General features: G+C 38.9%; 1 protein-coding gene across 1 annotated transcript in view; it reads left to right on the top strand.

The window, feature by feature from the left end:
* The window catches only part of LOC128355943 (protein unc-13 homolog C), a 96,110-nt gene extending 85,917 nt beyond the window's left edge, over positions 1 to 10,193 (top strand). The window contains exons 28-32 of the mRNA XM_053316371.1: positions 404 to 484; positions 4,294 to 4,441; positions 7,516 to 7,608; positions 8,806 to 8,965; positions 9,908 to 10,193. Coding sequence (XP_053172346.1) covers positions 404 to 484; positions 4,294 to 4,441; positions 7,516 to 7,608; positions 8,806 to 8,965; positions 9,908 to 10,193 — 768 coding nt within the window. The remainder of the gene's footprint in view (positions 1 to 403; positions 485 to 4,293; positions 4,442 to 7,515; positions 7,609 to 8,805; positions 8,966 to 9,907) is intronic.
* Positions 10,194 to 12,887: the final 2,694 nt, after the last annotated feature.

Below are 12,887 nucleotides of genomic sequence, written 5' to 3'. Positions count from 1 at the left end.
TGGGATCTTTTCAACCAGCACAAAGCTTTTCCAAAATGCGGTTATTTTCAGAACATTTGTAACAATTCTTGCAATGGTTATTTGGTTCATGATATCTTGTCTATAATTTATTAAATACACATATGGAAAATAAGGTTGTGTCTGAAGTTGTTCAATGTAATAAATTCAAAAATAAAGAAAACTTCAATTAAAATTGAGAAAACATTTCTCATGGTTAGAATAAACATTTAGCTGTGTGAGACAGCAAGGTTCAAATTAGGCAGACACACTCTTACTTGTGCTGCAAGTAAATGTTCAATCTCATAACTCATGACTCACCTAAGGCAATTACCATAATGCTGGAAAAAACATCTGTGACTTGTCGACCAGCTGTAGTATTTGACTTTATTTGGTATCCTTCCAGGAACACGTCACTCGAGAGGAAGCCAGAAGTCTGACTCCACGACAGTGTGCAGCCATGGACCTTGTGCTTCCCACCATCAAGGTGAGTTTTATGTTGATTATACTGTTTGCTGTAAGGGAGACAGCTGGATGGGTAAACATTATCATATACCTTTATCAACTACAGCACAGCCACACAAATCAAATCAGAGCGGAAATATGCAAGGACAAAGAAAACCTGTCAGTTTCTCTGGTGCATATACGTTAAAATGTAGAAATCAAAAGCAGTGTAAGCATTAATACTGGAAGTTAAGTGGACTTGGAGTGTATATATGTTTATGTCCAGATATTCATGTGCTGGAAAAAATTTACTTTGAGAGAAATATTCTTCATGGTCACATTACAAACTACAAAGGAGACTTTTAACAAGGGCTGGTTGGATTTCTTTTTTTTCTTTTTTTTTAAATCTATGTGCTGTTATAAAATTAATATCTCTTTGATGTGTCTTGATGAGACATTCAGTGGCTGCAAGAAAATGATGCATCCAAAAAACCTTTCAACATTCTTGGAAATAATACCATAGTGGTTTTAGAATTCAGGAAATTATGCTAGGTCCATCTGAGGAGATGTAATTGATATCAACAATGAAAGATGCCAAAAGCCTTTCAGCAAAAGAGAATGTGCAGTGCAGCAGTGTTAATTTGTTGCTATAAGACATTTGTTGTGAAGGGATATGAGACAATTTCGAGACCAAACCTCTGTTCTACAGAGACACAAGGAGAGTTATAGTAAGGTACCACTGGGGTGAACACTGCATCATAAAGTGCAGAGAAAACTAATTGATACTGCGGTCTCCAAGGAAACTACCTGCATGTTTCAGATCAATCATGTCGCCAAAATTCCAATGAGGATATTCAATTAACACAGTTCAGTAATGCCCTAGGAGAGTTGGGCAATCAGCTCAAGAAACAGTATGCAGAGAGTTATGCACGTTATACTTTTCATATTACTGGCACAACATCCTAAAACATTTAATCTAAACAAGGTTCATACTGTATTTAGTAGCCAAACACACACACACACGTATATATACATATATATATAGACACACACATAGGCATATATGTGTTCAGATGAGTATCAGCAAAGATTATGTGTGTTAGTTACTTTGAACCTGTGTAAGCTAATGAGTAGGATAATTAATAAATGCACTGGCCCATGCAGGAGTCCATATGGGACAAAGTTGCATGCAGTTCATTGGACTGATTCCCAATAATGCACAGCTTGCATCTTTCTTTGAACTTTGACCTATAAGTGATCGTAGAATAAAAACAACGGTTCCCTCTGTCCCTGCAAATAGATTTTTACATATTACATATACAGAGATATATTTGAGAGTATTTGTTACTTACTGATCACATCATCACATCACAAAATCTAGAGAAGAGTGTAGCACCACATTGTTCACCACAAAATGCAAACCCCGGTAAAGCCCTGTGAAAAGAGAGGAATAAAAGAAAAAAGTAATCAATGAAAGGAACAAGGAAAAAAGAAAGTAAACAAGAACAAAAAACAGAAATGATAAAAAATGAAGGCTAGGAGGAGGGAAGAAAATAAGATAACAGTGAAAGAAATAAAGAAGGCTATAAGGACAGAACAAAAAAGTTAAGTGAGAACAGAAAGAGTAAAGAAGACAAAGAAAGAAGTCTGGCAGGTAATTTTCCCAGAGGGAGTGTGACTTGGTCGACTTGTCAGAGGGAGTGCGGCACTGCAGGCTTGCAGCAACACAGGGCTTCCGACAAGCAATGCAATGCTTTCTTTGACTAATAACACCGTGTTGTTGGTTGTGATGTCATGCCATATTGAATAGAATGACATTTGTTATTTGGATAAATGTCTTTATAACCACACCAAAGATGAAAGCAGCAGGATAGGGGGAAAAAACTATTGAATATATTTAAATACTGAACTCATAATTCTTCCTGTATGATGTTGGGAAGTCCTGAGTGGGGGAAACCTTGACCATCAATACTTCTTTTAGGCTCTCAGAATGCAGCTTCTACTAACCCAATTCATAATTTCATCCAATGCCACTATCATTGATGGTTTAGAAGAATTACAGTTTTATAACTGTGAACATAGCCTTGGTTTATTGCCCATTTGTGCCAAAAAAACATTATTGTAGTCAAGACCACCTAACCAAGACCAGAGCATACTAAGACCAAGACAAGACCAAGACTTTAAGCGGGCGAGACCAAGTCAACATTGTCAAAAAAGTGAGAATTCTACTTATTTATTTATCACTGAGGCTGTACTAAGTGGTGGTGGTGTACTGGGGTGCATTATATTGACTAATATTCCTAGTATTTTGCCTCATGTATGTTAATGGGGTGGACAAAATATTATGAACACCATTCACTATAATGCACCCTAATACACCACCATCACCCACTATGACCTAAATAATAAACATAAAGTAGAATTATCACTTTTTGACAATGTTTACAAAAACTGAACATGTATAAACTTCATAAAAGTAGAATTTAAAGTAGAGATTCTGTATTGGATTGAATTAGACTGCACAAGCAGTGTACCTATTGAAGTGGCCGGTGAGAGTATATAGCATGATGAGAGAAAAACTGTTTACTGTTTCGTATTTTGCTGTATCGCTCATATCCTCAAATCATACTCCTTCAGCTCCGTCCCGCTGAGACACAGGAGCGGGCGAGTGAATTAAGAGAGTGAGCAGTAACAGTAAGGAAGCCGGTGAATCAGATCAGTAAAGCGTTATTTTCTTGTTGTTTCACAGCGGTTACGTTCAACAGTACAATCAACTTCCCCACACACCTCCACCCAATCCTGCAGCTCTGCCTCAAACCTCTCTTATAGCCTTCTGTTATGTTGAAATCTGGTCTTGAGAAACAATCCCGAGTCCAGCTAGTCCGAGACCGAGTCAAGACCGAATAAAAATATGGTTGATTCCGAGACAAGACCAAGACCTTAAAAATGTGGTCTTGAGACCCGGACCGATCTTGAGTACTACAACGCTACAAAAATCATAGCTTATTTAAAAAATGTACTTATTGTTTTCAGTCAGCTAGTTCTTATATTATTATGCACAGTTTCTCTTTGACTGTGTGCTATATTATTTTATTTCTCTTGATAAACTCCAGCCATGATTCACCCCCTGCATACTAGATTACATACAGTTCATAAAAGGCACATGTTGTCAAATGTTGTGACTCATAAGTCACTTGTGAGGCAGAAAACTCTGCCGAGTCAGTGCCCATGTACTGACCTGACACGAATCAGAAACACAGATACGGTGAGGTTTTTTTAAAACTTAGATCATGACTTGACAAACTCTGCCAAAACGCCAATAACTACACTCTGTTGTAATGATAATGTGTTATAGAGGAGAGATTGCTAAACACATAAGAAGCACAAATGAATAAAAGATTTAAAGTTTTTAGAAGAGTGTCTCCAAATACTTCTTGTCAGTAACACCTCTGTTGTTCGGAAGATCTGTTCATGGCCAGCCTCCTACCTTCTGCATGTGGGGGTAGTGACAGTACTTGAAAAGAAAGCAGAGCCTTGTCTGTCCTGAGCTATCAGGCTTATCAGCACAAATGTACATTAACCATCCAAGCATGGGTTTCTGATTTAAATGCATGGTAATTAGCTGCAAAAGTGGCTATTACTGCTGTCTCTTGTCTGGTCTCTTTATGTGTTTGCTCCTCCTTGTAAAATACATACTGTCCACATAATCGTAGGCTGTTTCTCAGACAACTGCCTCCTGATGTTATGTGTAAGTTCAGAGGAGTTTGCCATTGTGTTCCAAAGTTTTTGTTGTCCTTGTGAAATCATAAATGTGAGCGGGTCTGTTCTCTCTCTTTTTCCTTTTTTGTGTAGCAATACTTCCATGCCGGAGGCAATGGGCTGAAGAAAACTTTTCTCGAAAAAAGCCCCGATATGAAGTCCCTCAAATATGCTCTCAGCCTTTACACTCAACCTACAGATGCCTTGATCAAGAAATATATATGCACCCAAACCTCTCAAGGTAAGTCGGCATAACTTTTAGCTGAAAGCAGGATCAATTACATTTCATTTTAGGGAGTAGTACTACTTCAGCATACACAATTGTGAATATTGTGTCCATAAAAAAAGAAGCAGTGATGCGAAAAGATGCTTATATGGTGAAAGCACAATTAAAGACACAGACCTGATTCAGGATCATTGTACTTGATAAACTATGGTAGTGGGTTTGGTTTATCCACAATGTATTTTTTGCTACTGTTGTTCACCATGTCTGCAGCCTTTCACTCTTATAAGCATATATTTTTTGGTGATAAATGAAAGGCTCTCCAGATCGATTGAAAATGAATATGTGACTCCAGTCCTGGCTTGTTTTGACATCAGCGATGTGCTGTTTTCCCATTAGTCGTAGCTCACTTTACAGTATGTGTTTCCTGAGATTCGCCCTGTGTCTCTTCATTTTCTTTAGGCTTATGTGTGCAGTGGACATTGCAGAAATAGCATGTGTCCCCTCAATGTATAAGTCATTTGTCTCTTTCACTGTAAATGAAAAAAAAAACCCAAATGAGCGAAGTTATCTTTGGCCTCCTCATCCCATACCCTGCAGGGCTTGAGTGTTCCCATGGTCCTTTGCCCTCTCTCTGACTCTCTGACTCCCTCTCATTAGCAGCACATAAAAACTATGTCATGACAAATTTATAAGATGTGTAGTATAAACCTTTAAGGACCTTCTTACGCCCTCTTTCTCCCTCCCTCCCTCCCTCTCTCTCTCTCTCTCTCTCTCTCTCTCTCTCTCCCTCTCTCTCTCTCTCTCTCTCTCTCTCTCTCTCTCTCTCTCTCTCTCTCTCTCTCTCTCTCTCTCTCTCTCTCTCCCCCTCTCTCCATCATCACTGACCCACTTTTATGTGTTGTTATGTGTCTCATTCATCTGCCTCTATATGAAACTTTTTTTCCCCCCTCGTCTCTTTCTGTAACAAGGCGGAAACACCTCCAGGTGTCCGGAGAGACTGAAGAGGGAATTCAGCCCAGTGTGGCGTTGAAGCTTTAAGCTCCTGGTTGCCTTAGAGTGTTCAGCCTTGCAGAACGCTGCATATAGGCATGCGGCAGGGAGCAGAATGGCAATGGGAGAAAGCTAGTCGGTCAGGCAGCCAGCAGGCCAACCAACGTTACCGCTCTCACTAACTGACAGATGGGCCTAGACGTGCAATGTTTCCTTCTGTGCTATTTTGAGATTGCTTGATGTGATTCTCTTTCCACCCTTCTCTAAATGTCTCATGCCATCCCAAGCCCTTCCCTCCCCCTTCGAGTTCACACCATGTTGTCACTCTTTATCTGAGGTGGTCTAATGTGGTGTCTATAAGTAGAGGTAGTGAGGTGGTTGATGTGCATTAGGTCAGTTAAGAGTGGGGGGATGTGTTGATGCTTGATGTAGCACAGTGGACACTGTTTCATTAATCACCAACCCTAGTGCTGTGACAGTGACACATTTAGACCCCGGCATGCACTAGTTTATTCTTTCCAATAGTGCACTTGGAAGCATATATGTGTCTCTCTGTTCATTAAGGAGCAGGCTGAGCTCATATTCTGCTCTATGCTTCAATGGAAAAAATTTAACACATAATCATGCATTCAGTCATTTTACATGATCATTTCACAACATCAAAGTAACCCTCTTCCATTTGTCACTTTGTGTGGGCTTTGGGTAACATCTTTATCGTTTGACACAGCAAAAGGGAAATTTTCAGTGAATTAAATCACAGCTCTGCAGCAATTAATGGCTACAGCTCACCTTTCTTATCTGTTAGTTCATTTTGTTACCATTTTTAATCTCCTGACCCTCCTCACCACCACCTTTGTTTTATCTATGTCTGCTTTCCTTTATCTTCTTTATGCACCATTCATCTTATTAACACCCTGCTCTCCTACGTCCCTCAAATGCTCAATTCTGGTGTCTGCTGGATGCTCATCATTTCACAGAGGTTCTAAACTTGCTGTTTAGTGTACAAGCAGCAAAAGATATTTCTGAAAACAAAGAGACTATTTTTCACTAGATAGGTAGAATAAATGTGCTGTTGCATAGCTCTGTTAATTTCTCACATGTCCAGGGCTTAATTATGCAGCAGCACTCTTTTGCTCAGGGTATCATTATAATAAATCACAAGGTTTGTTGTTTCATTACCAGCCATAATGGTCATTGCATGTTTGGCACATATTGATTAGCTTTTGGATCAACATGCCCCTTCATCAACCACACCAGCAATTGCCTTTTGTGTGTTCAACATCTGTTTGTCCTGGTCTGGGTGAAACATAGGGCATTTTGTAGAAGCAGCTGAAATGGGTAGGACTCCCTGTATCAGGCAAAGTGAGACACATGGTCAGCAATCAATGTAATTGTTTCCTGGCAACAGCATGTCCTGGTGTGATTGAAACTGTAATGCTGACGTAATTGCGCAGGCTGTGGTGCTCAAAAGGTTGTCTTGGGTGTGTACCTCTTTACGGTCCCCGGGTCTACCTTTTTTCTGATAACTTGTTTTACTTTGATTTCTACTCAAGCTGTCTGCATGCAGTCAAACCCAGTATTCTGTTTGTTTTCCTAGCACTCCAGAGTTGAGCAGTTTGGTGATTTCATCGCATAGTACATTATTTATTTAATGCATCCTTCACACCATCTGCCTCTTCCGTGGCCTTCAAACCAGGCGGATTATTTCATGTCTCTTGTTTCATGTGTTTTATCTTTTTGTTGCTGTTGTGCTTGTTCAGCCTGAAGCTAAAGGAACTCTGGATCTGATTGCTAGTGGTCTGCCATGGGGGTGAAATGGAGTGTTCTTCCCTTATGTTTTTTCTTGGGTTTAGTTTTTTTAGCTTTGACACACAGAGAGGTGTTTTTGCACAGCTTTTTGGATCGATTCCATGGATACCTCATCTCCAAAAAAAAGAAAAGACAAAGCTGCTCCCTCAATTTTGGATTCCATCCTCTTTTACCTAAGCCACAATCTCACTATTTCTCTCACTGGCTCCTTGTGTTCCACTCCTCCATTCCCTCCGATTTTCATTATACCTCTTTCCAATTCTCCTGTTGCTGTTTTGGTGTGTCTCCAGGTCAGTCATCCAACGGATCAGTGGGGGAGGTGTCGATGCAAGTGAATCTCATCTCTCACCCTGGCACTGGAGAGCACAAAGTCAGCGTGAAGGGTGAGCTTTCCTTATACTCTGACACTGTATTCTTCATTTCTATTCAAATGTATTCACACCTGCAAATGTTCAAAGACTCATCGTGGACAGCTCATGATGGCAATCTCATTTGTGCAGTAATCCTGCTGGGGCCACGAGAAGCACCATTGTTGTGTATTGTGGGAACTCCTTTTAGAGACAAAAAAAGGAAATTAACATCTGAAAGATTGCTGATGACATAATTAAAGTCATTATACAGACAATCAAGACCATAACCACAATGTGGGTTGTACTGTTTTCACTACTATCATAGGCGGTCACTTTATGATTTATATATTTGAAATATCTGTAGTTCTTCACCAACTGAGAGTATGATATGAATGATACACTCGCCTCATTTATATCAAAGCACAAGTGTATTTTACTTGTTCAGATTCCTGCTGTCTTTTGTATTTACAGATGCTTGTTATTCATTTTTAATGCTTTATTCTGTGTTTGTGTTTCACTGCAAGCTGGAGAGCAATATACAGAGTATTGTGTAATTTTTTTGTTTGAATAAGCAGCCCTGTATTTTAGAAGTCTATTTCTATAATCACACACTTTGTCAGCAACAAAAAACTGACTCAGCTGAAAACATCACCCGCATTACTGCAATAATATCTGTTCCACCTCCGACAGCTGCACCATATGCACTACAGCTGGCAATCAGTTATAATCAGCCGACAGCAGTGACATGTCAGTGTGAGTGTCAGTTAGGTTACTATGGCAATCACATATCATAATGATAGATATTCAAGGTAAATCCATCCACAGACACTGTGACATGTCGTCAGTCTGGTCAGTCTGCTAACCATTGCGTATCTCTGATGCACATGAAGGAAATGGTGCCTTTTTTGAAGTCAGTACAAAATGGTGAACCTTGAAATAAACCCTTGCAGTTTGATGCACAGGCACTGACAACATAATATGCTTACCATAAATGTTCCAGATAAACGTGAAAGGTTTCTGGTATCACACTCTATTGTACAGGCTCTGACAGTATCTCAGCTTTATCTACATTTAGCCAGTTATGTTGAAACAAGATAAATGTATTCTGAAAAAAATGGGGCCAGTTTTTTTCACTGCATTACAAATAGTCAACATTTGACTTGGATTTTCCTTCACTTTCTCCCAAACTACACCTATAATTATGTTGATATTTCCTTCTCCATCTCTCAGTGGTCGCAGTGAACAACCTCATCTGGCAGACCAATGCCATGTTCCGGCCGTTTGTAGAGGTCAACGCCGTGGGACCCCACCTGGCTGACAAGAAGCGCAAATTCAGCACCAAGACCAAGAATAACAATTGGTCACCAAAGTACAATGAAACATTCCAATAGTGAGTAATCCACATACATCCATATTATAATAAAGTAACTTTACCTGCCTGCATACAACTGACAAAACAGTGTGCAACATTAACCTATATGCTACTTTATTCAGTATGCTATCTCCAGACTACAAAAGCAGGGACCTACTGTATACTACATAATACCCATAATGCCTTTGCTGTCAAAATCCTTTTCATTGTGAATAGAAAGTGACTGCTTCACCGGCACTTCTGTTCTTTATATTGAAGCAGTTCAAGGAAGTCAAGTGACTGCTTTAGCAAGCTATAGGCTTGCCCCCTCTTAGAGCACTGTAATTCTCTGAGCCAGGCAAGTTGTTGCAACACCAGTGTGATTAGTACAGGCCCACTGCTGCAAGCATATAAATTTACTCCTGGCATTGTCATTTGAATTTTAAGAAGCCGTTAAGTTGCAGAGGATAATTAGAAAACAGCCTAAAGAAAAAGCTGGCTCAGAGTAATGACTCATTTGAATAGAAACATCAATTTCACGCGCAAAACATGATTGAATCGTCTCGTCACAGTCACACACACAATAAGGCAGCTTTTCGTTGGGGAAATGTCACCCAGCCAGACTCTTTTACTGACACATTATATTCAACTGCGAACAAAGCCCAACATAAGAGTCCAAATTGGTTTGAAATTGGTTTGCTCTCATGTACTATTCTTTTAGAATGAGACTTTGGGCTTCTCATCAAATTTGAACAATTAGAAAAGTACATCAAAGTCAATTTAATATACCTTTAAGTGACTTACATCTTACTTGATACTTGCTGAAATGTTATGAAGACATTTTCTGACATTTTTATTTTTAATTCAGGGTAAATCTAAAGAATTCCCCTTTTTAAATACAGATGCGCCACAGTCTAGTGAAACATTTCTTATTTTTCATGTTTGAAGTCTTGGAAATCACCTTTCTGTCATTTCTCTCAGTGTTCTGAGTAATGAACATGGTCCGGAGGCCTACGAGCTGCATGTCTCAGTGAAGGACTACTGCTTTGCCCGTGAGGACCGCATCATTGGCATGACGGTCATCCAACTCCGAGAACTGGCGGACAAGGGGAGTTGCTCCGCCTGCTACCCCCTGGTGAAGAGCATCTGCATGGACGAAACGGGCCTCACCATCATGAGGATACTCTCTCAAAGGACCAACGACGAGGTAGCCAAGGAGTTTGTGCGTCTCAAGACAGACACACGCTCGACGGAGGAAGTATCATAATGTGAAGAAAAAATGCAGTATTAAAAGAGTTGTGTTGTCTTAAGTGAGAGAGAGAGCTAGAGAATGGAGGAGAAGAGAAAGAGTTGTTCTTTCGAGATAGAAGCTGGAAACAGCAGGAGGAGGAGATTGTCCAAAGAGAACGGGAGGGGGCCCACATGGGCAAGGCAGGGAAAGAGAGAGAGAGAGAGCGAGAGAGAGAGTTGTGTTTGTTTGTTTTTGTGCATGTGCGTAAAACATCTGTTGGAATGTTCATTTTAAACTACAGTATGTACAAGTGTTTACTTACCGTATGCTTACTATTAAGTACTATATTCTACGAGTTATGTTAACGAGACATGAAATACCTTTTGTACAACATTTAGTCTTTTTGAACAGAGATTTGTTCCAATAAAGTGCCAAACCAGTGGAAAAAAAGAACAAAACCAACGTATATGAATTATGGTGAACTTAGTACGTTTGAAATTTGCTCGATTATTTTGTCCGGTGTAAGTCATTTTCTGACCGTGTGGCGTTTTGATTGTTGCAAAGTCTTTAATTTTGCACCCTCGTTTTTGCTTCACGTTCTTCCACACAGCACTGTTGTGCATGTCCTGTTCTCGGTCATGTCTCTCCCATGATTCCACAGTGGCCACAGAGCAGGGTCCTGTCCCCTTGCCTTCAAACTGTTTGTATTTTAAGTCGACCTGAAAATAGACCATGTTTTTTTAAATGGCGATGACTGCTATGTAAACCTTCATAGGTGTTTGTAATTTTATAACCATGACAACAATGACGACAGCCTCCAGTGCTAACAGTCTTAGCAGAAAGGATGGAAATGTTTTGTTTTCTTTGTTTTTTGATTTTTTCTTTTTGACCATCAGCTTCCAGCCTTTCTGAATGACCACTGTGAACATGAGCTTTGGAAGGCAAGCTTACATGACATTGCTGACAGTTTGATATTATTGTTTCATATTTTCCGATAACTTTGTTCCTGATAAACTGCCAAAGTTATATAAAATATTTGTACAAAAGCACTCCATTACATGTATGAAGATATGTATGTACGTGATATATTACTTTTTCAATGCTTAATATTTGATTGTTGATAGGGTGGTAATAAGATTTTATTTTTTTTATTTCCTGTGAAGCTGTTAACGATATGAAAGTTGCACATGTTACTTTACACATAAGTTAAATCAGCTTCTGTCATTTAAATTATTTTTCTTCATAAAGGAAAGAGTCTAACATTTGGTAAATATGCAACATTCCTATGTATTGCACTGATGGCGAATTGTATGTCATGTAAATATATTTAGTGAGATATTGTACAAAAGTCTACTTTTCTTCAATGTGCATAAAGTATGTGCAAACGTGTTAAAATATCTGGGTCATTTTGAGCAATTTTCCAGTAGGCTTCCCTTTAACACAAAATGTATTATTATCTCCGCCAGGCGAAAGCCTGAAAGGGATCATGCATTTGGTCGGGTGTGTGTATGTGTGCGTGTGCATGTGTGTATCTGTCTGGAGCTAATCTTGCATACTACTGGACTCATGAGCTTAATATTTTTTGTGCACATTTATGACTGTGTGCTCAAGGATGTCATGTGGTTGCAGTGATTCACAATTTTTGAAAAAACAATTTTATAACACCATTTCTTACGAGCCTATAGTAAAGTTTAGACTTTTGTTCTTTCAGCAGTCCTCGCCATTTTACAATATGCATTATAACAAGGCATTTCCAATATTCTCTGGGTTAAAACAAGGCTTACCTAGTATGTTGAAGGCCATATTTTGGCTTTTGTCATTCCTCAAAAACAGAGAAGTTTGGTCTCATCTTGAATCAGAACATTTGCTGATTAATTCCATACCCAATATGTTATGATCCACTAAAGTTATGCATGATACGAGATGAATGAATCCCCATTTTTATTATCTTCACCGCCATCTTGACTGTACACACCTGGTGGAGATCTGCACTAACATATAAATTGAATATTCATACAAATGTATTGCACTTGCAATTCTTGCATTTATGTTGGGATACAAAATTATCCAAAATCATAAGAACTGATCTACTTTCAGGGAGTGACAGTGTGACAAAGTTTGCATGTAGGACCATAATGTTTAATCACACAAAAATCATGGACAGTTTTAGCCAAATTGGCTGTCTCAGAGAAAATCAAACACCAGCCCAATTGCCCATATTTAAAAGGAAAAAAGAAAGAAAAAATACTCTACTTAATGTAAAACAGATTCATGTCCTTGCATGCTGCGTGTGTGATAACCAGTACAACTACTGTACCATAAACACAGTGTTACATAACATCCCAAAGTACATTTTGCACCATGAAAAATATTTACATTTTCTATTCCAATGTTATTTCTATTTAACTCAAAAATGGTAGGAATGTGATGTACATATTTTTGAATTGATCTAAAACACTCACCTCAGAGACCCCAGAGATACTGTATTCCAAACTCTAATTAAATTTGCTCTTAATTCAGTTTGGGTAAAGACTTGCAGTATGTTTTTTCACTACGATAATTCGCCAAAAAGGGTTAAAGATATAACTTCCATTACTTCTCATTGAATATATTAAATAATGGTGGGTTACAAGATAAGAAACACTGTGCTACTGGGGGAAAAAGGGTTTTGAAGAGTGATTTTCCTATTCATGTACTGTATAGAATACTCCTACGATGTCTGCACATGAC

The sequence above is a fragment of the Scomber japonicus genome, chromosome 1, assembly GCF_027409825.1.
Source record: "Scomber japonicus isolate fScoJap1 chromosome 1, fScoJap1.pri, whole genome shotgun sequence".
Classification (NCBI taxonomy): domain Eukaryota; kingdom Metazoa; phylum Chordata; class Actinopteri; order Scombriformes; family Scombridae; genus Scomber; species Scomber japonicus.
The sequence above is the reverse complement of the archived record's forward strand: the minus strand, read 5'-3'. Positions and strand labels throughout refer to the sequence as shown.